Source organism: Mesocricetus auratus, unplaced genomic scaffold (genome assembly GCF_017639785.1).
Source record: "Mesocricetus auratus isolate SY011 unplaced genomic scaffold, BCM_Maur_2.0 Super-Scaffold_100004, whole genome shotgun sequence".
NCBI classification, from domain to species: Eukaryota; Metazoa; Chordata; class Mammalia; order Rodentia; family Cricetidae; genus Mesocricetus; species Mesocricetus auratus.
In genome coordinates, this window is record NW_024429189.1 from 86,204,230 (window position 1) to 86,230,672 (window position 26,443).

General features: G+C 42.2%; 1 protein-coding gene and 1 long non-coding RNA gene across 2 annotated transcripts in view; both read left to right on the forward strand.

The window, feature by feature from the left end:
• Chp1 (calcineurin like EF-hand protein 1) overlaps positions 1–8,842 on the forward strand; it is a 32,399-nt gene extending 23,557 nt beyond the window's left edge. Inside the window, exons 5-7 of the mRNA XM_005064719.4 lie at positions 2,275–2,336; positions 6,404–6,526; positions 6,979–8,842. Coding sequence (XP_005064776.1) covers positions 2,275–2,336; positions 6,404–6,526; positions 6,979–7,032 — 239 coding nt within the window. The 3' untranslated portion in view covers positions 7,033–8,842. The remainder of the gene's footprint in view (positions 1–2,274; positions 2,337–6,403; positions 6,527–6,978) is intronic.
• Positions 8,843–13,887: 5,045 nt separating this feature from the next.
• On the forward strand, positions 13,888–26,103 carry LOC121140486. Its single transcript, XR_005877341.1, has 4 exons — positions 13,888–14,010; positions 14,321–14,383; positions 15,324–15,407; positions 18,397–26,103. It is a non-coding gene; the product is annotated as an uncharacterized LOC121140486 (long non-coding RNA).
• The last annotated feature ends 340 nt before the right edge of the window (positions 26,104–26,443 follow it).

Here is a 26,443-nt window from a genome sequence, read left to right on the forward strand (position 1 = left end):
GTGGTGGTGGTGGTGGTGGTGGTGGTGATGGTGATGCACGCCTTTAATCCCAGCACTCATGAGGCAGAAGTAGGCAGATCTGATGAGTTCAAAGCCAGCCTGGTCTACATAGCGAGTTCCAGGCCAGCCAGAGCTACACCACAATAAATAAATAAATAAATAAATAAATAAATAAATAAATAAATAAATAAATAATCAATTGATCGATTAAAATAAATAAACAAATAATCGATTGCTTGATTAAAATAAATAAATAAAGTTACATAGAGATATATCTGTCTCTGAGCACTGGCATTAAAGGTGTATGTAGATGGAAGTTTCTGCCCTGTCCCAAAGCCATTTAGTCCCAAATAAACACACAGAGGCTTATAGTAATTATAAACTGTTTGGCCTATGGCTCAGGCATCTTATTGCCTAGCTCTCTCTTAATTATTAACCCATTTCTATTAATCTGTATATCTCTATATAGTCTTGGTTTACCAGCGATGCCCAGGTCTCCTGCTTCCTTGGCAGCTACATGGCATCTTACTGACAATTCACTCTCTGCCTTCCTCTTTCCAGTCTGGTAGCTCCATCTATACTTCCTGCCTGGCCAATCAGTGTTTTATTAAACCAATATGAGTGATGAATCTTTGCAATGTAAAAGAGCATTATCCCACATGAGGTGGGCACTACCATGCCCAGCTTTGTAGTAGTTGTTTTCTTGAGTGTGGGACTGCTGATGGAAGTTGTATCATGTTTTTATCATACATTAAGTAACAGGATGTAGTATTTAGTCAAAGAACAATCTTAGGCCTTAAATTGATGAGAAGCACAAATGATAAACAGAGAATTCAGAAATATGTGCCATGTGAAACTTAATCTATTTGTGCTGCATTTGTACCTGTCTAGTAGACATTTTGAGAAGAAAAATCTTTTTCTTTCCACAATCACAAATTCATTTGTCCGTGAACCCAGGGGCTAGAAAGGATATTCCACAAGAACCTCTGTTCTTTTTTTTTCCCCCGGTTTTTCGGAGACAGGGTTTTTCTGTGGTTTTGGAGACTGTCCTGGAACTGGCTCTTGTAGACCAGTCTGGCCTCGAACTCACAGAGATCCGCCTGCCTCTGCCTCCGGAGTGCTGGGATTAAAGGCGTGCACCACCACCACCCGGTGTTGAACCTCTGTTCTTGAACAAGGAATTGAAGCAGTTTTGTCTGTATATCAACATTGATCATTTTTATTCTTCTGTGTGTGTCCGTGTACATTCATGTGTGTGCTAGAAGGTATTAGGACCCCTGGAACTGGAGTTAACTAGTGATTGTGAGCTTCCCAATGTGTGTTCAGTTCTCTGGAAGAACAGTAAGTTTAAGGCCAGTTTGGGTTTCATAAGACCCTATCTCATTAAAAAAAGTATATGTGGCAGGGGTGAGATTGTAGGAGAATCCTCACCCCATTTGCCTAGTCAAGAAATTAAAAGCTGGGCATGATAGAGCATGACTTTAATCCTGGCATTTGAGAGGCAGAGGTAGAAGATCTCTGTTAGTTAAGTTCAAGGCTAGCCTAGGCAACAGTGAGACCCTGTCTCAAAAACAAAACAACAACAACAGAACTACAGAGGTAGCTCAGCAGTTAAGAGTACTTGCTGTTCTTCCAGAGATCCGGATTCAATTCCCAGCAACCACATAGTAGCTCACAACCATCTGTAATGAGATCTGGTGCCCTCTCTGGCGTACAGGGATACATGCAGACAGAAACATAATAAATACATCTTTTTTTTTTTTTTTTAAGAAAGAAATATAAGAAAGGCAGGGCAGGAACTGAGAAATGATACAGGGTGTGTGGGCACTTGCTGTACCATCCTGAGGACTGGAGTTTAGGTGCCCCACTTGAATGACAAGTCAGTTGTATGTTCACACCCATAATCCTAGCTCTGGGCGGTGGGGTGGGTATATATAGACATCAAAGTTTTGTTGATTTTGTTTAAAACTCCAGTCCTTGCTGGGCACTGTGATACCTATAATCTCAGCACTTAGGAAGTGGAGATGGAAAGATGAAGAGTTCAAGGCCAGCTGTCGCTAAGTGTCAAGCTCTAGGCCAGCTTCAGCTGCATACGATTCTGTCTCAAAAAGGGAAGGAAGTTCCAGTTCTTTTCTAAGGAAGAGTAGGATTTGAACTCTGGCATAAGGTCTATATAGTAGGTATCAGTTTTCTGTCCTTTGTGTGCTCAGCTCCTTGAAAAAAGGACAAAGCACTACAAAAATTGCCCACTGACTTCTTGTGTTTTCCTACCAGTTGCTTTTAGGCTATATGATTTGGATAAAGATGACAAGATCTCCCGTGATGAGCTGCTGCAGGTATGTGGGAAAGTTTCGGGACGGTGTGTATTTGGGGCCCTGACTTTGCTTTTATGGGCAACAGTCATTCTTCCTTTTCAGTAAACACTCATTGAATCCCTGCCTTGGAAAGAGTCCTGATGCAGACAAAAGACAGAGAAGACCTGGAAACACTTGAAACTGGTCTCTAAGTATTCAGGGATGGGGGATCTTCACCACTTAAAAGCCCCTGTCTCTGTGGTGCTGAGTGACAAAGGGGAATACACAATGAGGCTGGGTCAGATAGCTCAGTTACTGACAGGTCAGCTTGTTAGCAGTCATTTTATCCAAGGACTTTGAAGTGAATTCTGCTGTTGAGTCTCTCCTGAAACTTGGTATCAGAGTCAAGGGACTGCTGTAGCCACCATCTACCCAGCTAACCACTCCAGTTGTTGGTAGTTCCAGCCTAAGGTGGTTCCAGCTCTGACTGACAATTGCATGATTTGCATTGTTTACTATCTCTTTCTCTTTTTGTAAATGTAGGACAGTAGGGAACTCTTCCTTTTGTTGAATCTGGGAGACCTCAGGTAGCTAGCACATTGAGGAATTTCCATGGGGCAAGATGTTTCAAGATCATACCTAAAAGGGGAAGTGCTTTCTGTTCTAAACTAAACCAAAACTAATTCTTTGGTTTTAAAAAACTTATAAGTTGCCAGGCATGGTGGTGTACACCTTTAATCCAGGCAGAAGCAGGTGAATCTCTGAATTCAAAGTCAGCCTGATCTACAGATCAAGTTCTAGGACGGCCAGGACTACTCAAAGAAACCCTATCTCCAAATAACAAACAAACAAACAAACAAAAAAACCTCACAAGTTGAAGCCTACTCAGAGCAGATTAAGGACCAACCCAATCTTCCTACATTTCAATGAGAAAACATGAAACTGGAGGCTAATGGTAGTATCCCATGGCCCTTGCTTTTAAAAAATACACATAATATTTACCATTTATTCTTTTGAGAATTTTATATATGTATATGATATTTTGATCATATATGCCCTCTTCCTCCACTTCTCTTATGTCCTTTTTGAAAAAAATAACCTGCTGAGTACAGTCAGTGCTAACTATGTGCACATGGATGTGGGACCATTCATCGGAGCATGGGCAATGTACTAATAGTGGCCACACCCCAACAACAATAACAGCAAAATGACTCTCCAGCCTGTTCTGTAAAGTGCGTTCTAGGACTGTTATACAGAGAAATCCTGACTCAAAAAACAAACAAACAAAAAAACCCCAGAAGACTCCATCCCCCAGCAACCACCTGCCAATAGCTCCTCAGCTATGGGTGTGGGGTCTCATGAGCCTCTCACCATCCATACCAGATGCTGACTTTACCCTTTGCTTTTGAGATGGGAATAACTTTCTTTGGTGAAATGCATACTGTCTTACTCAAAGATATACCTGTGCCTTTGAGGTCTGAAAAGATGGAAACGACTATTCTTGTGTTACATATTTTCACCCAGACCTGGCTCAGGCATCAAGTTTTAACCTAGCAAGAAGAGAACAGTTGTCTGAAGTAGAAGAAGAGAACCTTTTTCTTTCTAGGCACTGTAATTTCTAAAGCATTTGGTCTATATGTATAGTCTATACTATGTCAGTTATACTTCAGCAGAGAGGGTTGCTCTGTTCAAAGACCTATTTCATGAGGCTAGCGTAACTCAGACATGAAAACTTTATAAAGATAGTGTGAGCCTGGTCTACGAGAGCTAGTTCCAGGACAGCTTCCAAAGCCACAGAGAAACCCTGTCTTGAAAAACCAAAGCTAAAAGATAGTGTGAGAAAAATGCTGTCCAAGCCCTTTTCACACCGATTTTTAAAAATTCCAAACATCGGGCTGGAGTGATGCTCAGAGGTTTAGAGCACTGGCTCTTCTTAGAGAGGACTCAGATTCAGTTTCCAGCACCCACATGATGGCTCACAACCACCTATTACTCTAGTTCAGAGCATCCAGTGCCCTTTCCTGAAGAGAGTTCTGGGAATGTAACTCAGTGGCAGAATGCTCACATGGCACATGGAAGGCCCTGGGTTTAATTGAGAAGACTACACCCAATAAAAGGGAGCGTGCATATAGAAACTAGAGTAATTGCAGTTAAATAACAATAAGTTTCCACTGGCTAATAACCCTCCAGCTGGATTAGTAAGTGGTAAGGTAGACAAATGGAAGAAGCATTGGCCTGGGAATGGAGGCCTGGAAAGACAGCATCTGTCAACTGGTTCATAGCACCGGGGCCAAACCACTTCTGAACCTCTTGCCCTCATTAAATGACAAGATAAAGGTATTTTATTACACACCATGCTTGTCTACCTCCCAACATGAACACATGTACACATATATTCTAACTCTATAATTCTTTGTGTGTGTGTGTAAAGTTGGGAATGGCGTCCAGGACCTCACACACCTGAGGCAGTATTCTCCCCACAAGCCTCTCTACAGCCTAAGCTCTTACCATTCTCCAAGCAAAACACCCTAGGGACTAATTGAATTGAGATCTGAGGATGTCACCATTTGGAGATCAATTTATCTGCTTGGTTACTTGCTTTGGGAGAGGTGGAAATGGCTTTGCTGAAATGATACCTTAACCACTGAGCCATGACTTCTAGGTTTGTTTGTTTCTTTGTTTGTTTGTTTGTTTGAGACAGATTTTCTCTGTGTAGCCTTGACTGTTCTGGAACTTGTTCTATAGATCAGGTTAACCTTGAACTCACAGAGATCCATCTGCCTCTTGAGTGCTGGTATTAAAGGCATATACTGCCACCACCTGGCACAACTTTTGGTTTTAAAGAATTGGTTGATTGCCCCTGTCTCTAAAAAACAAAAGAATTGGTTGACAGCTATGTAAGGTAGTATATGTAACTGGTAAGAACTACTTGACAAGCTAAGAGTCTAGGCAGTTAAGGCCGGTGCCAACCCGAGCAGCATAGTAAGTTTGTCTAAAAAATAGTCCTCCTTTGCCCACCCCACCCCAACAAAAATAGTTGGTAAAAAAGAGAAACCTACAGCACTCGGGAGGCAGAGGCAGGCGGATCTCTGTGAGTTCGAGGCCAGCCTGGTCTACAGAGTGAGGACAGCCTCCAAAACAATACAGAGAAACCCTGTCTTGAAAATCCAAAAAAAAAAAAAAAACCTGTAGGGGTGAGCCCACAATACTGAACATGCCCCAGTGGACAGGGGTATGGGGAACACAGGAAGATATAAGGGAAATATAAGAGAAAGCAAAAGCCCTCTCTCTTGGAAGCCAGCCATGCTTCTCATCTTCCCAGCTTGTATGTAAATGCTTTCTCCTGTTAATAAAAACACTTGTTTCCCCCTTGCATTGACTCCCTGTCAGAAACCCACTGCTGATGCAAATTTAGTATTTCCAGAAGGATGCAAAGGAATGGGGAAGAAAGCCTGTGACCTATTAGACAAGAGGACATTGCAGTTATTTATTTTGTTTAAGGTGCCATGATTGTGTGTGTGATACTAGGGCCTTGTGTTTGCTATATGAGCACTATCCCAGACACCCTCACACTTTAAAAAAGTCTTCACTAAGTTCACCAAACTGGACTCAACTTGTAATCTACCACATAGGCCTCCCACATAGTCTTTAAGGAGGTTTATATGGGCTGTAACCTGAAATAAAGGCTCAGTGTCCCGTGTCCTGCCCCCCCACACACACAACAGAGGACTGCTTTTGTATTGGATTCCAGAACAATCCACCAAACTGACTTCCAGGGATTGGTTGTCTGGGTTTCACAGTACCTGAATATCCCAGCTTCTGCTCTGTTCTTCTATGGACTTCATAACATGTGTGATGTACCTCACAGCTGCATTATGACTGCTGTGCCAGCTGTCATGCCTGTAGTCTGAGCAGGAAGAATCAGTTCTGTCCATATGGAGAAGATTCTTCGCGACTTTGCTGGAGTTTCACTCTCTTCCTTCTTTTAGAATGGCCTAGATAAGAAGCTAAGGATTTCACCTGTCTTGCTGGTGAATCAAAGGAATCAAAGGGGAAGGGAGTTGAGGTGGCTTTTTCTCAAGTCTCCTCTAAGGCTCTTGGTCTTGTAGGTGCTACGAATGATGGTTGGAGTGAACATCTCAGATGAGCAGCTGGGCAGCATTGCGGACAGGACCATTCAGGAGGCTGACCAGGATGGGGATAGTGCCATATCCTTTACGGAATTTGTTAAGGTCTGTCCATTACCTTTTAATTTTTTCCCATTCCATTCTTTTTTATTAGCATATATTAATTATTTACAGTGTGTTTTAGTGTAACATTTTTATACATGTATATATCTTGATTGTATTCACTCTGTCTCCCTCTCACTTGCTGATTCCCTTATTTTCCTCAACTAATCTTTTATGTTCATGTCTTTTTGGAGGGGTGAAGATAAGCGTTTAATTGGGGTTACTTACAGGGCTTGGGGAACTAATGAAGGTCTTCACAACTGAAGAAAATGTCTCCTCAGCAACCATTAGCTCCCAGTGGATCCTCAGGAAGAGTTGTGCCCTTATGAGTCTTTCCCCTTTTAATTTTAAGTTCGATTCCGTTGCATAGGAGGAGGAAGAGAACACCCATTATTTAGAAGGGTGCTCAGAATGATCATAATCTTAATGATACATTGTTTGTTTTTCATCTCCAGGTTTTGGAGAAGGTGGATGTAGAACAGAAAATGAGCATCCGGTTTCTTCACTAAAGGACAGGGACCAAATTATTCTTGCTTCCTAGTATTTAAGAACTGGAACTTCCTTCTGTCCTCCAACCCCACCCTATCCTGTCATCCCCCTTCCCAGAATACTACTGCTCTTGCATGACAACCTGAAGTCTCCCCTGTCCACACAGACTTGCCTTTGGTGTATAAACAGGGCATTGCAGAATGGTACCCTCAGTCTGTTTCTGTTCAGTATGCACCCACCAGGTCTCTGTTTGTAAGTGACATCATCCCTGTTTTGATGCTGAATGCCATGCATCCATCCTGTCTGAGAAAATGAGATAGGGGCTCACGTCAAGAACCAGCCAGCACAGCTCCCACTGGATGGAGACCATATCCATGCTGCCTTCCCTTCATCGAACCTCCACATGTTCCTGTGTCCTTCTGTGTCCTTTACTTCCTACCTCCCTGTCACCAACCGTGTATCCATTTGGTTTTCAGTCTCCATCCTTTTGATTAAGATTCCCTGTATTCTCCTTGACTCTGGGCTCTGCTGTCAAGCCTGTCTCCAGTGTGACAGGATAGTAAGTGGTCTGGTGGTTTATATCTACCTTCTCCTGGACGTGTCTCTGCAACATTGCCTGTCCAGGAACTTTCTGGCAACCAGTACAACTCTTGGAAGCATGTGACTCTCTTGATCCCCTGCACTGCTCTCATCACAGGGCTTATGAACAGAGATATACTGAAAAGGTTGTCATGGTGGGACTTGTAGAGCCATGTCTCCTAGGTGGTTTCCCCAGGTCTCTCTACCTCTGGCTTTTTATTTTCAACATATTTATGTGGCTTCTTTTCTGAGTGCAGTGTTGACATTCAGAAAATAGTCTTATGCCTGACAGTTTGCTTCTCTTTGGGACATTGTCACCAATAGAGTAGCTGTTTTGAACATGTTAGGGGGCCTTCTTGTAGTTTTCTGAAGAGGCTAGGCACCCTGGAGAACTGCCCACATTCACTCTGCAGCATGGGTTATGCTCAGTGTTCTGGAAGATCTTCACATTTCCAAACAGAAAGACTAGTGTTATGGAAGTGCCTGACTTATCTTAGTCCTCAAGAATTAAATTGTCCTCGGTGTCTTAAAGTTTTGCACAAAATTCTGAATGAATTTTATGCTTGGCAAATTTTAACACTGGAAGCCCTGTAGTCAGTCCATAATCCTGGTGCAGGTATTGAATGCATAGGACCTTCCTAGCTCCTTGTGTAGAGTGTAGACCACTGCACATCCTTTAGGAGTATAGGACCTAGCACTGGTGACACCAGCTGAAGTGAAAGTAGAGGTCTTTGAGTGACCCAGCTCAACTTTTGGGCCAGTGTCAGCTTGGTTTAGACCTCACTGAATCAGGCTGCTTCTGTCCTGTGTCTGTGTAAATCTGCTCTTGGCTGGCTTTCTCTGTTGTTTGCTTGCTTGCTTCTTTGCTTTGGAAGGCTATTCAAGACATGTAACAATTCTTTAGGAAAGAATTAAAACCCAAACAAAACACTGCAAAAGGGAAGGGTAAAAGTGAGAAGTAGCCAGGATGGATGGCTAGAGTCTACATGAACTGGGGAATTCTTTATAAAATATCTGTCTGACTTTGTGATCAAATGATGTAATATAAGAATTGTATAAAAGGGAAGAATTGTCTGATACTGATCTGTTTAAGAAGTTCTTCAGAGGCTTCTTGATTTACATATTTAAAGTTTCTAAGATTACGCCCCCCCTTGGCTGTATAGCAAACTGTTTTAATCCACAGTTGTGCCTTATTGTCCCATTAAAATTGTATTCCTCAATCCATCAATAAATTAATTGTCGTTAAAACAAGTGCGATGGTTACAAATGTGTACCCCAAACACCCAGCTAAAATCATGTGATCGTGTGTGTGTGTGTGTGTGTGTGTGTGTGTGTATGTGTGTGTGTGTGTGTGTGTGTGTGTGTGTGGTGAGAGAGAGAGAGAGAGAGAGAGAGAGAGAGAGAGAGAGAGAGAGAGAGACCTGTGGATTTCAGGTAGGGCCTTACGCTTGCTAAGCAAGTGCTAAACAGCTGAGCTGTGTCTCCATCCCTCAGTTTCTTTTCTCTAGTCTCTAAATCTAAGAAGCATTGCTGATAAAGGAGGAGGTGCTATAAGAAAATAAATAGCAAAGTTGGGTGTGGTGCATTTGACAACCCAAGTACTTTGGAGGTAGAGACATAAGGATCATGGGTTCAAGCTTAGGTACATCTTGAGTTTGAAACCTTGTCTTAAAAAAGAAAAAAAATGAGGCTGAAAAGATAGCTCAGCAGTTAGGAGCATCTGCTGTTCTTGCAGAGAACCAGGGATGGGTTCCCAGCTCCTATACAGTGGCTTTTACATCTGTTCTTTAACTCCAGTTCCAGGGTATCTGCACCCTCTTCTGGCCTCTGGTGGTACCAAGTACACATGTGCACATAGACACACCAGGCAAAACATTTATAACAAACACACACACACACACACACACACACACACACACACACACACACACTTTTTAAAACAGAAAACAAAGCCAGCATTATAGACATTCTAGTATAGATCAATAATCTCAGCAGTTCATTACCTCTGCTGGTCTCACAACACATAAAAAAGGCTTCAAAGCCCACTGTGGAGCTAGTTGGTGATTCTAGCACTTAGAAGACAGAGACATGGAGCTGGAGAGATGGCCCAGTGGTTAAGAGCAGCTGCTACTCTTCCAGAAGACCCAGGTTCAATTCCCAGCACCCACATGGCAGCTCACAGCTGTCTATAACTCTAGTTCCAGAGGATCAGACACCCTCGTACAGACATACATACAGGCAAAGCATCAGTGTGCATAAAGTGAATCTTTAAAAATGGGGAGGGGGGCAGACTGATGGCTGGGAGGCCAGCATAGGACTGATCCAAACCCTCTGATTGTGGGTGTCAGTGAGGAGGCCTAGGCAATCTATGGGGCCTCGGGTACTACTAGATCAGTATTTATCCCTGGCATACGAATGGACTTTGGGTGCCCATCCCACATTGAGGAATGCTCTCTCAGCCTGGACACATGGGGGAGGGCTTAGGCCCTTCTCTGGATGAAATGACAGACTCTGGAGATCCCCCATGGAGGACCTCACCTTCCCTGGGGATCAGAGTAGAGATTGGGTGGGGGCTGGGGGGCCTGGTGGGGAGGACAGGGGAGGAGGGGGGAGAGGGACCTGGGATTAACATGTGAAGCAAGCTTGTTTCTAATTTAAATTAAAAAAAAAAAGAAACAAAAGGGGGGGAGGTGTTGGAGAGATGGCTCAGAGGTTAAGAGCATTGACTGTTCTTCCAGATGTCCTGAGTTCAATTCCTAGTAACCATATGTTGGCTCACAAACATCTATAATGGGATCTGGTGCCCTCTTCTGGTGTGCTGGCATACATGCAGACAGAAGACTATAAATACTAAATAAGTAAAAATTTTTTGAAAAAAGAAGACAAACATGGAGACTCAGGAGTTCAACACCATGCTCTACTCACTAGTCAAGTTTGAGGCCAATTTATGCTACAGGAGACCCTGTCTCAAAAACACAACCAGTGTGTTGGAGGGACAGCTCAGCAGTTAACATGCTGCCTTTGCAGAGGGTCAGAGTTTGTTTCTCAGCATCCATATTGTTGTAAGCTCACAAGTGCTTGTGACTCCAGTTCAAGAGGATCCAGTGCTCTGGCCTTACTACTCACATCCACACTCAACAGCTTTTCTCTGTGTGATAGCTCTGACTCCTGGAACTCGATCTGTAGACCAGGCTGGCCTTGAACTCACAGAGACTGACAAAAACAAACAAAAAAAAAACTTTAAAAAATCCATTCAATGTCTAAACTGTGTTGGTGCTTATGGACTTAAGCACCAGTGGAAATCTATTTCAATGAAACATTCCTGGCAATACTAACTATAAAAGGAAATTTAATGCAATTGTGTATTATTCAGACTGGATCACACCTGAATATTTGGAGGATTGAGCCCAGCCACTCCTGTCTGATATTTTTTCTTAGCACCTTGAAATCAGAATTTTTTATTGATAAGACTTGGAAGCTTGTAATCTGAGAGCAGCACTGTGGAAAAAAGCCCTTTGTGTCATAATGAACTCCTTATTTATTTACTTACTTATGAGGTAGTCTTACTGTATAGCCCTGTGTAGATCAAGCTAGCCATGAACACAGAAATTCACCTGCCTCTGCCTATTTGGGTGGAGTAAAGGTGTGTGGTACTACTATTGCCTATGGTGCTCAGTTTCTTGAGGGGAGGAGTTGTCTCTTCTCTGCCTAGTGTAAGAACAAATTTCTAGCTGCCATTAAAATATGTCCTGTAGGATGTCTTTGAGAATAGCCATGGAGAATTTTATTTTCCCAAAATTGAAAGAATGAGTGTGCTATGTGCTGTATCTTTGGTGGACAGGGAGCTAAAGCAGCCTGTAATTCGTGTGGCAGAGATAACTGTTCTGTGAAATCATTTGTACCTATCATCAAGGGCATTTTGGTTATCCTTGTAATCACCAACAAGTCAGAAGTTAAGAAAAAGGTGCTGGAGAAGAAAGGGTGCTGTATGTGGCTTGGGCCCTGACTAGGGACTTCTAGAGAATGAAGGACAAAGGTACAAGCACACAGACAACAAAGCTGTGGTAAGTCAGGGTTCTGCCCAAACTGCAACCAGGAACCGTGGCGTGTTAGGTATAGCACAGGCGGAGGGGTTGACCAGCCTCCAGCAGACCTCTGTAGAGCAGTCTCAGGCTGTAAACGTCCGGGAGGAGCAAGCTGTGGTTTCTAGTCTGCACACACTGATCCACAAACACTTGTTCTCAGATTCCCCAGAAATGCTTTGACATTTCCACATGGGTAACAGCTTTGCGAAACTATTCCATAGGTCCATGTCAAAACACACATTCACTCAGGACTTCACTCACTCAGACCTTCCTCCATTCCCTACAGAAGGGGAAGACACAAATACAAACCGTGCAAAAGGGCCGAGGGTAGACTTCAGAGGCAGTCCTCTTTCTCCTTGAGAGATGGCTCAGCAGTTAGAGAGTACCTGTTGCTCATGGGACCCAGGTACGATTCTCAGCACTCACATGGTGAGTCGCAGTGATCTGTGACTGCAGATCCATGGTATCTGACACCCTTTCCAAACCTCCTCAGGCATCAAACAAGCATGTGGTACATGTATATTTAAACATATGTTTAAAATAAAATAGATAAGAAACATGGACATAGGTATATTAAATAGAGTGCTGAGGATATAGCTCAGATGAGTACTTGCCTTGTATGCAACTACACACACAAATCAGACAGGGTTACTGAGTGTTACTGAACATTCCTCACCTATCCCCCATACAAATAGGAAGAACACAGCACTTTGCTCCAATGGTAACCCCCACCTCTAACCCCAATCCTCCACCACCCCTGTCATGTAACCCCCTGGTGAAGAGAGTTAAAACTATTTCTGCCTGTTCTCCGGGCTGCAGTTTAGCATGGGCCCCATTGAACGATATTGCTCATTTGAATTACGGCTGTCTGTACATTCGTCTGTCCCTACTCAGACCTGCACCTCACTATAGCCCTCCTGTACAGCTCACCTGGACGCTTCAGCTAGGCTCAGTATGCTGTGGCTTTCTAGCTGGGTTCAGTACTGTCTAGCTAACCACACTGACTCTCCCATTCTTTTTTGTTTGTTTGTTTTTTGTTTTACGAGATAGGGTTTCTCTGTATTGTTTTCCAGGCTGTCAGTCCAACCCAGGCTCGAACTCACAGAGATCCGCCTGCCTCTGCCTCCCGAGTGCTGGGATTAAAGGCGTGCGCCACCACCGCCCGGCCTGACTCTCCCATTCTTACCAACTCTGTCTGGATGCAGTAAAACAAACGTCTTTGAACATAGAGGTTTATGTGATCCTTGGTAGGCATTCTGTAGTTTACATATATACATCATATAAAATATTGCAGGAATGTAATGATCTGATGCATAGTTAACACTGGAAGAACCTGTGTTCCGGCTGAGGACGTTGTTGCTCGGTTGGCATGCAGGACATAACCAGTGCGGTAGATTACCTGCTGCTATACAGTGAATTCGAGGCCAGCCTGTACAAGGTCTTTGCCACCTGCCAGGTAATAAGGGAAATCAAGGCTGCTTGGTAAACCGCAGCCAATGAAGCAATGTAGCTTGTGAATTTACTATTATTCAATAGGTTCTGACATTGTGGAAATATACAACCGCGTTTCGTCTTCCTTGCCGAAGGAAGGAATCTGGGTTTAATAAATGGGCTAGATTAAACACCGTTGTTTAGCCAGCATGGGAGAACTCTCATAGTACGGAAGAGTCACACTATTGCCTTCCCTACCTCTCCTGGAACTATCGCTAACCAGCAAAGCTGCCTTCTGTCATTTTGACATTCAGCTCAGCAGACAGGCCCTCTGAGGTGAGGAAAACTGCTCTCCTGGGTTGACCTTTAAACAGCAGGCTACGTTCAGGCTTTTAAGATTTTAAATGGGTCAAAATTAGAAGAACTGAAACCATGAAATTGTTTCTCTGGGTGTAATGTTATCCCGAGGATAAAAATCCTTTAGGCCTTGGCAGAAATTACTAGTAACAGTTTATATTTTAACAGTAGTTTAAAATATCATTCGGACTTGCTACACTATCTTACTAAAAAGTGGTACTGCCTCCGTGCGAATTTTTTTTTCAAGTGAATTACAGTAACCCTTTCCCTGGTTAACTTCACCTAAGTATACAGCTGCAACAAAAAAAAAAAGCGTGCTGATTGATATACCTTCCAGCCAATCTGCGACGGAAGGAGAGCGCGCAAGCAAGGTGCTGTCCAATCAGCACTCGAAGGTGGGGCGGGACCTTTCGCGCCTCCGCCCCGGGGTTGGCGGACTGGAGAAGGAGCGAAGATGGCGGAGTGAGGCGTGCCCCAGGCAGCTGGCCTCCGGGCCCGGGGCGGGCCTCCCTGGGGAGGCGAAGTACTTCTGCTGGACCGTGCGAGGTGAGCCGGGAAGGCCGTCCGTTCATCGGGCGACGAGCAGCGGGTGGGGCGGCGTGGGATGGGATGGGATGGCGACGAACCTAATGCGGGAGCCGGCGGGGCCTGGGCCAGACAGGGCTTTCCTTTCGCGGCCGCGTCGGGTCGGCCCGCGCCGCCTCCTGGTGTGTGGCGGCGTCCTTCCTTCCCGGCGCTGCACGCCCTGCTCCGTGCCCTTCGCTTTGGCTGTGTGCTTTACCCTAGTCCTCCACGATTGCTCTCGCGCGGGCTGTACCTGGAAGCCGCTGTGTACATCACCCACTTATTTTTCTAGGACTATCTCCGTGTCGTTTTTAACATCCACAGTGACCTATCACCGAAGGCGTCGTCAGTCAAGGTAACAATGAGGCCTGTTGCAGCTCTGGGTGTTCCGTGCCCCCAGTGCGTTGACCTTGAGATTTGCGGTAACAGGCTCCCTCATACGAGAATGTGTCTTGCAGACAGGCTCTTGGCAACCTTTATCTCATACTCGCACCCGCCAAACTTTTATGACCATACTAAGCAGCGTTGTCCTTCCTGATAATGTCTTTCTGGCGCATTAATTTCGGCTGAGAGGTCTCAGTGGAATTCACCGTTGTTGATTTCTTACCCAAAATTAAAGGAACGATTTACGATGCTTTTTTTTTTATTTTTAAATTTTTATTTTTAAGAACTATAGTTTTGGAAATACTGTTGGAGTATCTTTTTTTGTTTGTTTGTTTTTGTTTTTCGAGACAGGGTTTCTCTGTATTGTTTTGGAGGCTGTCCGGGAAGCTCTGTAGACCAGGCTGGCCTCAAACTCACAGAGATCCGCCTGCCTCTGCCTCCCAAGTGCTGGGATTAAAGGTGTGCGCCACCAATGCCCAGCTCTGTTTTTCTTAGAATGGTTAGGTTGGCATATCTTTGCATGGTAATAATTGTAGTACTAGTAAAGGATATGTATCCTTGCTTTGGTGCTTTGAATGAGGATGGCCCCATTGACTTACATGTTTGAATACTTGGTCCCAAGTTGGTGGAGTTGTTTGGGAAGGACTAGGTGTGTATCACGAGAGTCAGGCTTTGAGGGGTCAAAAGACCCAGAGTTATTCTTGTCAGGTCTCTCTCTGCTTCCTACGTCATGTTAGAGATGTGAGCTCACCTGTTCCTGCCACCAGGCTTCTACTCTGCCATCACGAACTCTAGCCCTCTGAAACTGTAAGCCCAATTAAATGATTTATGAATTGCATTGGCCATAGTGTCATGTCATAGCAATAAAAAGAAGCTAAGACACTTAATCATTGTATTCTTTTTATTTTCAGGAACTTTAGCACACAGGATGAATATTGTCATGACCTTAGGTGCTTTTATATTCAGCTCAGAATTCAGAACTCAGGACTTGGCAAGTAAGTAGTAATGGGATAATCATTCCAAAAACTGTTATAGCAGCTTGAAAAGGGCTCGATAGAATTAGAACACTAACCCATTAACTTCAACAGAAGATGAATATAAAAATGACTGCAAGCCAGATACCATGGCATAATACCTTTCTTTATCCCCAGCATTTGGAATTTGGGAAACTGTGGTGAGGTTGAGTTTGAAACTAATCTGGGGGGCTGGAGAGATAGCTCAGAAAGACATTTGTTTTAATAAATAAAACCCAAAGGTCAGCTGGGTGGTGGTGATGAATACCTTTAATCCAAGCACTCAGGAGGCAGGGGCAGGTGATCTTTGAACTCAAGGCCAGGCTGGTTTATAGAACTAGTTCCAGAGTAGCCAAGGCTACACAGAGAAACCCTGACTCAAAAAAAAAAAAGATAATTAATGTGTGTGTATATATGTGCAAACTTGCACACGCAGAGGTGTGATCACACTACTGGCTTCTATTTTGTATTTTAATCAAAGCAGGATCAAAACCAGAAACTTAGTGTTGCACGCCTTTGGTCCCAGCACTGGGGAGGTAGAGTTCAAGGCCAATCTACTCTACATAGGGAGTTGGAGAGGACTATACAGTGAGACAAACAATTTTTTCTCAAAAGCAATCCAGTAATTAAAAGGCTGAAGCAGGAGAATTGGGATTTCAAGGCCAGACTGACTTACACAGACAGATCCTATCATAATACAACCAACTAGTTAACCAACTAAAATCATTGTAGAGCCTAGAGAGATGTCTCAGTGGTTAAAAGCATCCAGGTTCTTCCAGGGACCTCCAGATTCAGTTCCTAGCATCCACGTGACATCCAGTGCCCTCTTGCATGTATGTGTTGTACATACACACAGTTAAAACACTCATACGTAAATAAATAATATTAAATAAAAATTGAAGACTGGGGTTGATGACTTGCTTAGAATGCAAGGTCCTGGTGTTTGGTTTGGGGTTTTTATTTTATTTATTTTGGTTTTTTTTTTTTTGAGAGAGGATTTCTCTGTGGCTTTGGAGGCTATCTTGGAACTAGCTCTTGTAGACCAGGCTGGTCTTGAACTCACAGAGATCTGCCTGCTTCTGCCTCCCGAGTGCTTGTACGCCACCATTGCTGAGCTTGGGGGTTTATTTATTTATTTATTTTTATAGATATAATTTCTCTGTTTGTAGCCCTTGGCTGTCCTGGAACTCACTCTGTAAACCAGGCTGGCCTTGATCTTACAGATCCACCTGCCTCTGCCTCCAAAGTGCTGGGATCAAAGTCTTGTGCCACCACCACCCAGCCTAACTCATTTTATAAGGACAGTAGTCATTGGATGAAGGACCCACTAAGCCCTAGTTTCTTCTTAACAGGTTGAACCTGTTATGACCTTATTTCCAAGTAATATCAGTCCCAGATACTAGACCCTAGGATTTCAACCTAAGAATTTTGGCAGAACACCTACTTAACCTGTAATATCCACTTACATACATTAATTGTATTATGAAAATCAGTCAGACTTTAACTTTTTTATACCGTTTATGTGAAGTAATTAGAGTAAAAAGAATCATAGTAATAGTCAAAATGATGGGCTGGCAAGATAGCACAGAGAGCGGGGCGTTTGACGAACTAACCTGGCAACCTAAGTTCTCTCCCTGGAACCTAACCTGCTCAGGGTTGTAATGAGAACCATGTGTGGTGGTCATGGTGCGAGCCTTTAATCCTAGGAGAGCCAGGCTTATCTCTGTGAGTTTGAAGTCAGCCTGTTCTACACAGCAAGTTCCAGAATAGCCAGGGTTGCATAGATCAACCCCACCCTAAAAGACAAACAATAAAAATGTGGATTCCAAGATGTGCAGGAAAGGGAGAGGAAAAAACACTTTTGTTTCACTTTGTAGCTCAGGCTGACCTCACCTCATTGTATAGCTCAGGCTGACCTCACCTCATTGTATAGCTCAGGTTGGCCTCAGATTTCATGGTTGTCCTCTTGTTCCTGCCTCCTAAATACTGGGGTTATAGGCCTGTGCAACCTGCTCAGCTCGAGAGAAATGTGCCTTTTTTTTTAAATGGTTCCCACTATGGAGCCCTAGTTAGCCTGGAATTTACCATGTAGACCAGGTTGACTTAAATTTGTGGTGATCCTCCTGCTTTTGCCTCTCATGTGCTAGGATTATAGGCTTAATGCCACTATAATCTGCTAAAAATGGTTTTACTTGCTTTTAATCATTCTATGGTTTGAAGCCAGGGCTTCCCTTATGCTACAAAAGTGCTCAGTCTGATAGTTGGTGGCATACATCTTTAATCCCAGCACTCGGGAGGCAGAGGCAGGTGAATCTCAATGAGTTTGAGACCAGCCTGGTCTACAAGAGTTAGCTCCAGGACAGCCTCCAAAGCCACAGAGAAACCCTGTCTCGAACCCCCCCCCCAAAATCAAAACCACAACAACAAAAACCCCAAAAAACTCTATCATTGAGTCATGACTTGTGCCACCCAACAGTTTGTTTGTTTTTAATTAAAAACACGTGTTGTTGTTTTAGATTTACCTTATGTGTATGAATGTTTTCCCTGCATGTGAGTGTGCCCTGTGTTGTGATCCACCATCTGGGTGCTGGGAACTGTACTTGGGTCCTCTGTAAGCATGAGTGTTCTTAACTGCTGAGGCATCTATCCAGCCTCACAAGGTTTCTTTTTGAGGAATAGAAAAGATGTCATTGGCTTATGGCATGTTCTCACTTCCTATCTCATCCTGGCTTTGAACTCTGTAACCCCAGTGCCTCAGCCTCAATACTACAGGCTACAAGAACACAGCACACCTAAGTAAAGTATTTGTGTGCACATGTGTGTATGTTTTAAATACTAATTTAAAAGTGTACGTAGGGCCGGGCGGTGGTGGCACACGTCTTTAAACCCTGTCTCAAAAACACCAAAAAAAAAAGTTTGTGTAGGAGTCCTGTGCTAATCTTTCTATTTTAAATTTGATTTATTTTTTCAGGAATTTCTATGTTGTCTTCTCAGTGGGGCACCCTGGTTCTTTGATGCAGTCGCTTTCCTTGGTGAAATGCTGGTGGCTTTCTACCGGTGCCTCCATGGTTTGGAGTGGAGAGACTGTTCTTTGTTCCACCTCAGACGCGGCACAGAGACGCTGGAGTATGCAGAAGAGAAAACCAGCTGGCGAGGGTCTTATGCTTCAGTCTGCTTCACTAGGAAGACGCCGGTTGCAAGTGGAAGGGAGATGTTTAATTTGAAACAGGTGCTTAGATTGTGCATCGTGAATTCTTCCTTTTAAAAGCTCCAAACAGCAAACTATACAAATACCATGTGTGGATGACTTCAGGTTTTGTTTTGTTTTTTAAGTCTGCCAGTTTTAACACTATTATAAGCACAGTTGAGACTGCAGTGGTAAATTCCAGATATTCATTATAATTTGAGGTGAAAGAAATACTATCTAAATCCTGACTCACCCTTTGACAGATTTCTTGGGCAAAAACAAATCTCTGGTATGATAAAAGCAAAAGGCAAGAAAGATATCAAGGTTGATTTCACATGGAAGTGAAACTATTGCAGTTTGTGTGCAAAGTCACATTTTTATATGTATAATTCCATGGTTTTTTTTTTAATATGATTTTTCTCTTGAAGAAGAAAGCTGTGGTTTCATGAGAAGACTTTGGACAGTTTGATGGTCTTGAGTGTTTGAGTTTTATCTCATTTTCTTTGCTTTTTCATCCTCCTCAGGAAGGACCAGCTGGCCTGCAGCTAGTTGAGAGTGGGAGGAGACCAGGCTGGGGTGATGCTTGCCTCGAACTGCCTGTGCTTTGGGAGACTGGGGCAGGAAGATCAGAAGTTCAGGTCCAGCTTGAGCCACATGGTAAAACTATTTCAAAAACAGCAGAAAAGGGAAAAAAATGAGCCCAGTAACAACACTCTTGTTTTTCAAGATCATATTCTTTTTTTGTGGAATGGGACGTATCACATGAGAGTTTGGCTTTTGTGCAGCTGTGGCTGGAAAGAAAGTGAATATGTGTTATCTAATGGCCCTGCATTGTAACTTGCCTTCAACTTAGGACATACAGGAGTGAGTGAAGGAAAAAATAACTCGGCACAGAAATCCTTTCTTCTAAGAAAAAGAAGCAGCGATGTCATATGTAGCATCATCTGACTTGTCAGCATTTCCACATTATGTTCTTGCATTTTTTTATAAAAGCATAAATAACTTCCTTCATCCCAAGATAGGTACTTGGACATCTATTTTTCTACATGGTAATGTAATGTAAGGCTGAAATTCTGGGACTCAGGTAAAATTTCCCAGTTTGAATTGAACTTCCTTACCAGAGAATGGACCTCAGAAGCAATGTTCCTAGTGCTGTGGTCAATCAACTCTATCTATTCTTGGAAGAAATTCAGGATCTGAACAAAACTTAAAAAAAAAAAAAAAAGCGGGTCCAGTAAGAAAATGTGGATCCTGTTGCCAGTCACTGTAGATTTAAATGAAATTCAGGTTCAGGGTAGGGAGACCTCAAGAAGACTAGTTCCAAGAAATTATACATGTTCGTTTTTTCCTTTAATTAACAGTTATGAGGAACCATCGTGAAAACCTCTCTTTGCTTCCAAATCAAGAGAAGTCTTATTTTATGTGATGCCAGGCTTTTACAGGGAAGGGAACTGTTGTTTACAATGGTTGCCAGTAGAGAAGGAATTTTAAGCTTGCTAGATGAGTTAGGAACAGGTGCTGTTGGAGCTGATTTCTGGAACCATTTCCCAGTGCTGTGAATTTGAGTCATAGAAAGGATCAAAGTTAGGAAATTTAAATATTCTAATGGTTAGTCAGATTGGGCAACAAATTTGAATTTATACTAAAAGTTTTTTTTCTGAAATACTTATTATAAATAACATTTTAGCCTGTCGGTGATGGCCCACACCTTTAATCCCAGCACTTGGGAGGCAGAGGCAGGTGGATCTCTGAGTTTGAGACCCGCCTGGTCTACAAGAGCTAGTTCCAGGACAGCCTCCAAAGCCACAGAAAAACCCTGTCTCAAAAAATAAAATAAAATCTAATGAGAGCAAATAATGATAAAACACTGGGGAAATAAGGAGTTAAATTTAACCTGAGTTTCTGGGTTTGATACCCACACCTGTAACCACTGCATTTTGGAGGCTAAGGCACGAGCATTGGCCACAACATCAAGGCCAGCCAGAATGACAGACCCAGATTTTTCTCTTTAAGTACAATGGAAGCCACCTGGTGACTGCTCCTGTACCTTACCCTTGGGCAACTTTATGGGGTAAGGCTCTTGGACAGGGCTGTCACCACCAAGGAGGTATCACTTTGCTTCAGGTTTGTAGCTTAAACCTTCAAGTGTTGAGTGCCCTTTGTCAAAGATGCTTCTGTGTCCTGCATTGTTAACACCAGATGACATTTTGTAGCCTGGGGACATTCCAGCTGTAGTTGCCTGGTGTGTGGTACGGTTTCATTTTATCGTCTTGCTTAGGTTTTCTTCTTCATAGCAAGAAAAACTACCATTTTAGGGCTGTGCTTCCACATATAGCCGTGCCTCCCTTCTCCATGGAAGCTGGCAGTTTTTCTTTTGAAGTTACTAAACAAAAAACGGGCTATGTGCAATATAAATATATATATGTATATTTTAATACTTGTGGACAAGTGTTACAAGTTGTTTAAGAACAACAAAATCACCAATGTCTTCCATTTTGAGATGTGTATAGTTTTGTAAGCAGTAGTACTTGGTAGCATATTTTAGTGCCATGTTAGGGGTTAGTGCATGAATTTAGCATAATTTTAAACTTCAGGATGAAATATTGATAATAACTAGTAGTGTAAAAAGAGTGGAAAATCCTAGACCTTTACTTTTTGTGTTTGAATCTGTGATATCCTCCCTGGGGATAGGAGATAAAGGCCAAAACAACTAATGTCTGAACAGAAATGTGGGTTCACATTGAGAAACATTGTGCTTGGGGAAATGTTAGCCTTTCACAAGGTAGCTAGAATAGCTGCCTTTGTAACTTTTCAGTCCTCAAAGCAAGGCCTCATTTCATGGTTATGTCTTGCTCTCTTAGTTTGAAGCTACCTTGTTCATATATTGTCTTTGTAGTGTATGTCTTGGGTTCATTTTCCCTGTTTTGTGTCCAGAGAATTATTTTCTATTTTGCATGTCTGAGATGCTATGCTAATTGCTTTGGAACATTTAATCTCTGGCCATTTCCTTTCCTTTTTACAGCACGTGTGCTAATTGCAGAACCTTGTGGGCAGTTTGGACTCTCTTGTACTCTTGGTTTTTTTCTACTTTCCTTATGGAAATAAAGTAGTTGTTTTGTTTTGAAAAAGAAGGTTTTCTGTAAAATGAAATTCCTACCTCTAAAAGCTGCCTAGGAAACTTGGAAGGAACAGTTTTCTGGAGTGTTCTGGGGTCTTGGGGTTTTTGTTTGTTGTTTGTTTGTTTTGATTTGATTTTAGAATTAGAGTCCTGCCAGGTGTGGTGGTGCATGCCTATAATCCCAACATTTGAAAAGCTGAGGCAGGAGGATCAGGAGTTCAAGGTTATCCTTTGTTGCATGGTGAGTTGAAGGTCAACCTGAGCTACATGAGATCCTGTCTCAGAAAACCAAAAGAAAAGAGAGTCTAGGACTTATGTATTACATTAGTATGATAGAAAATGTAAAATTGTTTTTAATATGACTTTTTCACATACAAACTCGGTATGAGTCTAGTATTAGCTAGCTATCCAGTGACCCAGGAATAGATCTCTGTAGAATATCAAGTAGGTGGTTAGCACCTGGGTGAATCTACTTCTGAAAAGCATTTAAACTTAAGAAACAAAGGGGAAAAAACTTGAAAAAGTAAAGCATATAAAGTAGCACAGTATATAGGAAAGGATATTTCCTATTGCAAAAAATAAAAGCCATAAGTGAACTAAAAATGTTAAACGTGGAATTTAGTAGCAATAACAGTTTCTCGTGTGTAGTAAATTGTGTTCACAAAGCTGGTTGAGTGATTACTATTTAAGTTTGTGGGCCTCTGCAGTCTTATAGAGTCCACAAAAGGAAAATACATCCAACCTAAAAAGCATTTAAACTATGAATGTATATGAATATATCTCTGTGAAAAATACCAACTTTCATGTATGTGTTAAAGACTATTTTGTTTCCCCAGAGTTTACAGCAGTTAAAATCTTTCTAAGTGTTTAATCTGAAAACAAATGTACTTTCCCAGTGAAGCCAACAAGTAGGGGTCTTGCTTAAATTGTTCTTATTAATAGTCATTCACTGTGTAGAATGATGTATACTTTGTAACCTTTGTTCATTGGCTTCCTGGCTACTTTTTCAAAAAGAAAAATTGGTTTGTGTGTGTGATTGGTGTGTCTGGGGTGGGAAGGGAGCCTCAAGAACTTGCCAGCTTTTCCTTGTACTGAGATCAAGGAAGTTAGGAATTGAAGGTAAACAATGACTAGGCAGTACGGAGGGTGGGGTTATCTCTAGGTCTGATACGTGTATGTGATGAAGCTTGTGGCCTGTGTGTGTGACTATATTTTTTAACAAGGAGAACACAGCAAACTCATTCCTTTCTTGATCTGAGGAATCACACTGCTCACATCGAAATGTAAGAATGGAACTGGGGTGACTCCTGGCTCCCTTTACCTCATGTCTATTGTAGCCACTTGAACATCTGAAAAGCTCTGGGTCTGTGTTCCTTTGTTTTCCCAGGGAGAGAAAGTAAGAGTAGTTTTGTAGATCTCAGACTCTAATGAGTTATTTTATTACAAGCCTAAGGGTAGGGAAAAGGTTATCCTGAGTTTAGTTTCTCTTTAAATGTCCTGTGATGTCCAGTTAGGTTTTGAGATAACCAAGCAATATTCAGATATCTGCATGATCGTGGACACAAGGCTAATTAATTCAGTTACATCAGAGATTACCCTTAACAGCCATGTTTATGGTTCTAAGTGTAAAACTATGCTACAAGATTTTGTGGTCTCAAAGTATGTGGTTAATTAGTATTCAATCTTCCCGTAGTCTCTTGTTTACTCTTTGTTTACCCGTAATATGCAAAATATGAAGAGACCCCCCCTAGCCTTCAGGAGTTTACATTCTCATGGTGCTGTAGGTGCAAGCAAACTGTCTCTAGTTTATTTAGAACATTGCTTGGCTATTAATTATACCATTTTGGAAGAGCCCCTTGGCCAAGAGTTTTAAAATGCAGAGGGCTATGCTAAATTTCAGGGCATTACTGCTTGAGTTTACATTGTTGTAGCTCTGCTCCTTAACTTTCCCCAGGGAGCTGTTCATTAATGTGAATCAGAAAAGAAACCATTCTGCCTAAGTATCCTCACCACCTGTACAGCTCTCAGTAAGTGGCCAAGAAGACTTACTGTTCCATAAAGACAGTCACCTCAGTTCCTTTTTCCCAGGGCTTTAAATTTATTCTTTACCCTCAAAGGGCCAGGATTTCTAGCTAAGTCTTTTAGAACTGAATAGAAGTCTTAAGTTTAACCTTTTTGTATATGACTTGTTTCTGTTTTGAAGCAGCATTATAGTAGATACAGTGTACCTGAATGCATCTCTAAGGAATTTGACTGACATATCCAGTTGAAGTTTTGCATGTATCATTGCTTCTCCCACAGTTCTGAATCAAAGGGTTTGCATGTTTATTAAAACCAGGCCTGGCTGAAAGTGTAAGCAATAGTAGCAGGCCCATAACTGATTCTAGAATGCTAACATTCTAATGCATGGTTGAAATTTCCTCACTATTAGGTAGTTACTAGTAATTTTCTATATGCATTTATTAATAATGAAGCAATAGATACTTAAACCAATAACTTGATTTTATTGTTTGAATTGTTTTTATTTTCTAATTAAAGATTATCTTACTTCCACTGAAAAATGGGAAGTACAAGATAAACAAGGGGCAACCACAAGACATTCATACTGTTAGGAATATAGCAAGCAGTGCTCACTCTGTTTCCTACTTAGCTCTATTTATTCCCAAGCATGTTTGCAAATAAAAGACAAACTAAGCATGTTGAATAAGCTGCTATAATCAGGATGGTGCACGGTTTCAGAAGAGTTGAGAAATAATCTAAGTAGGATCATCGTAATTCAGAAATAAGTGTTCAGTTTTCTAAACAACTAGCTGTGGGGTTTGTTTAATTAGTTTTATGTAGACTAAGTTTGGGGTTTCTTAAAACTATAGATTAAGCCAGATGCATGCTCTGCAGTCCCACAGGCAGAAGTCAGCCTGCGTGCCATAGCTAGACTCCTTCACAGAAAACAAATTAGTATCTTGGAGGTGTATAGCATCAGTGTGCACATACTTCCCATTTTTCAATCGTGAGGCATCTGTTCTGGAAGGTGCTGATACTGACCCCACACTAAGAGGGTCTCTGCAGAGTTACAGAAGTACTGCCATTGCTTGTTGCTGTATTCACAACTGTTGAGCTGGAGTTTTACTTTAGATGAGTTGGTCAAAGTGTGGCTCTTACCTAAAACTTTTGATTCCTGATGAACAGGAAAAGTTTGTCTTCTTCTAAAAAAGACATTTATTTGGGTGAACAAACATTGGTTTGTTATACTAGTGAAAGGAGCAGAAATGTGATCTAGTGGCAGAGTACTCACCTGAGAAAATAGATTCAGTTGCCAGCACATCCAAAAAACCATGTGGTTGGTAGCATAAGAATTTCTTGGAAATTATTCAAGTAACAAAAGTTGTGGCAATGATAAGTATTTATAATGTGTGAAAGCTCTAAATAGAATTCAAATAAAACTGTTTCACTGGGTTTAATTCAATTTACATGTCATGTGATGGAAAAATAGTTTGAGATGTAACTTTTGTTGTGGTACTTTGCTATGGATGTCACCTAGAATGGTAACTTCCATCATTGAGAACTGAATTATTGTCAGTGTGGTATTTGCTTCCCACTGAAGTACAGGAATTGAGGTGTGTGGTTTATCCCAAATAGAAATATTCTTTGCCACTTACTGACTCTGTTAGCTAATAAAGATGCACGGTCAGAGTTCTTTCCTCTAACAGTCTTCTAACTCTGATAGTCTACTAAAGTCAAGTAAAACAGATCACACATAAAAACTAAGTGTATATTTGGTAGAGCTCAGACTTATAAACACCTTTAAAGTCAGAATATAGTTATAATTACTGATGATTTTTAAAGCATTTTGACACCTTTGGTAATGGTCTGCTGTATCCTTAATTTAAATGTGGGGCGGGGTTTTTTGTTTTTGTTTTTCTGCTTGGGACACAGCTCTTGGAGTACACTTAGGCCCTGGGGCCAGTCCTCAGCACTGACGCCCCATCCCAGGAATCAGACAGGTGTTCGGGCATAGTGTTACCAGTCTTTAAACGTTTCTAGCCTGGGCATTAACCTTAAACCCACCCACCCCTATAACAAAAAGGATTAAGACTATCCAAGTACTCTACCGGAGAGTGGTGCGGCGTGTCCTTCAAGCACAGGTGCTGCTGTTGGCTTGCTCTTCCGTGTACCTTCCATTGCACCGTGGGTGGATGGGGTTATGTGAAAAGAGCTGCCCTGAATGTTTGAAGCACTACAAAAGGCAGCTTCCTAATCTATGCATCTTTGGCAGTTTTGAAGAAATCTGACTCTTTGGAAAAGGAACTGTTGTGAGAGTTTGAAACTGCACCTGTATGTATGTTTTTAGCAATAAAGCATGAGCTGAGAATGCACTGACATTTCATCGTGTGCTGTTACTTTGAAATGGGTAATTTCACCGGGCGGTGGTGGCGCATGCCTTTAATCCCAGCACTCGGGAGGCAGAGGCAGGCGGATCTCTGTGAGTTCGAGGCTGGGCTGGACCGTTAGCCTCTAAAACAATACAGAGAAACCCTGTCTCGTAAAAACCAAAAAAAAAAAAGAAAAAAATGGGTAATTTCGGGTAATGTAAGTTACAATAGGAAAAGAAGCCTTTCCACAGGTGTTAGCTGTCTTTCTGCTGTTGTTTCTCAAGGGGGAAGGGGTGTTTAGACAATGTTGCCTTGGCTGGCCTTGAATCACCAAGATCCCCTG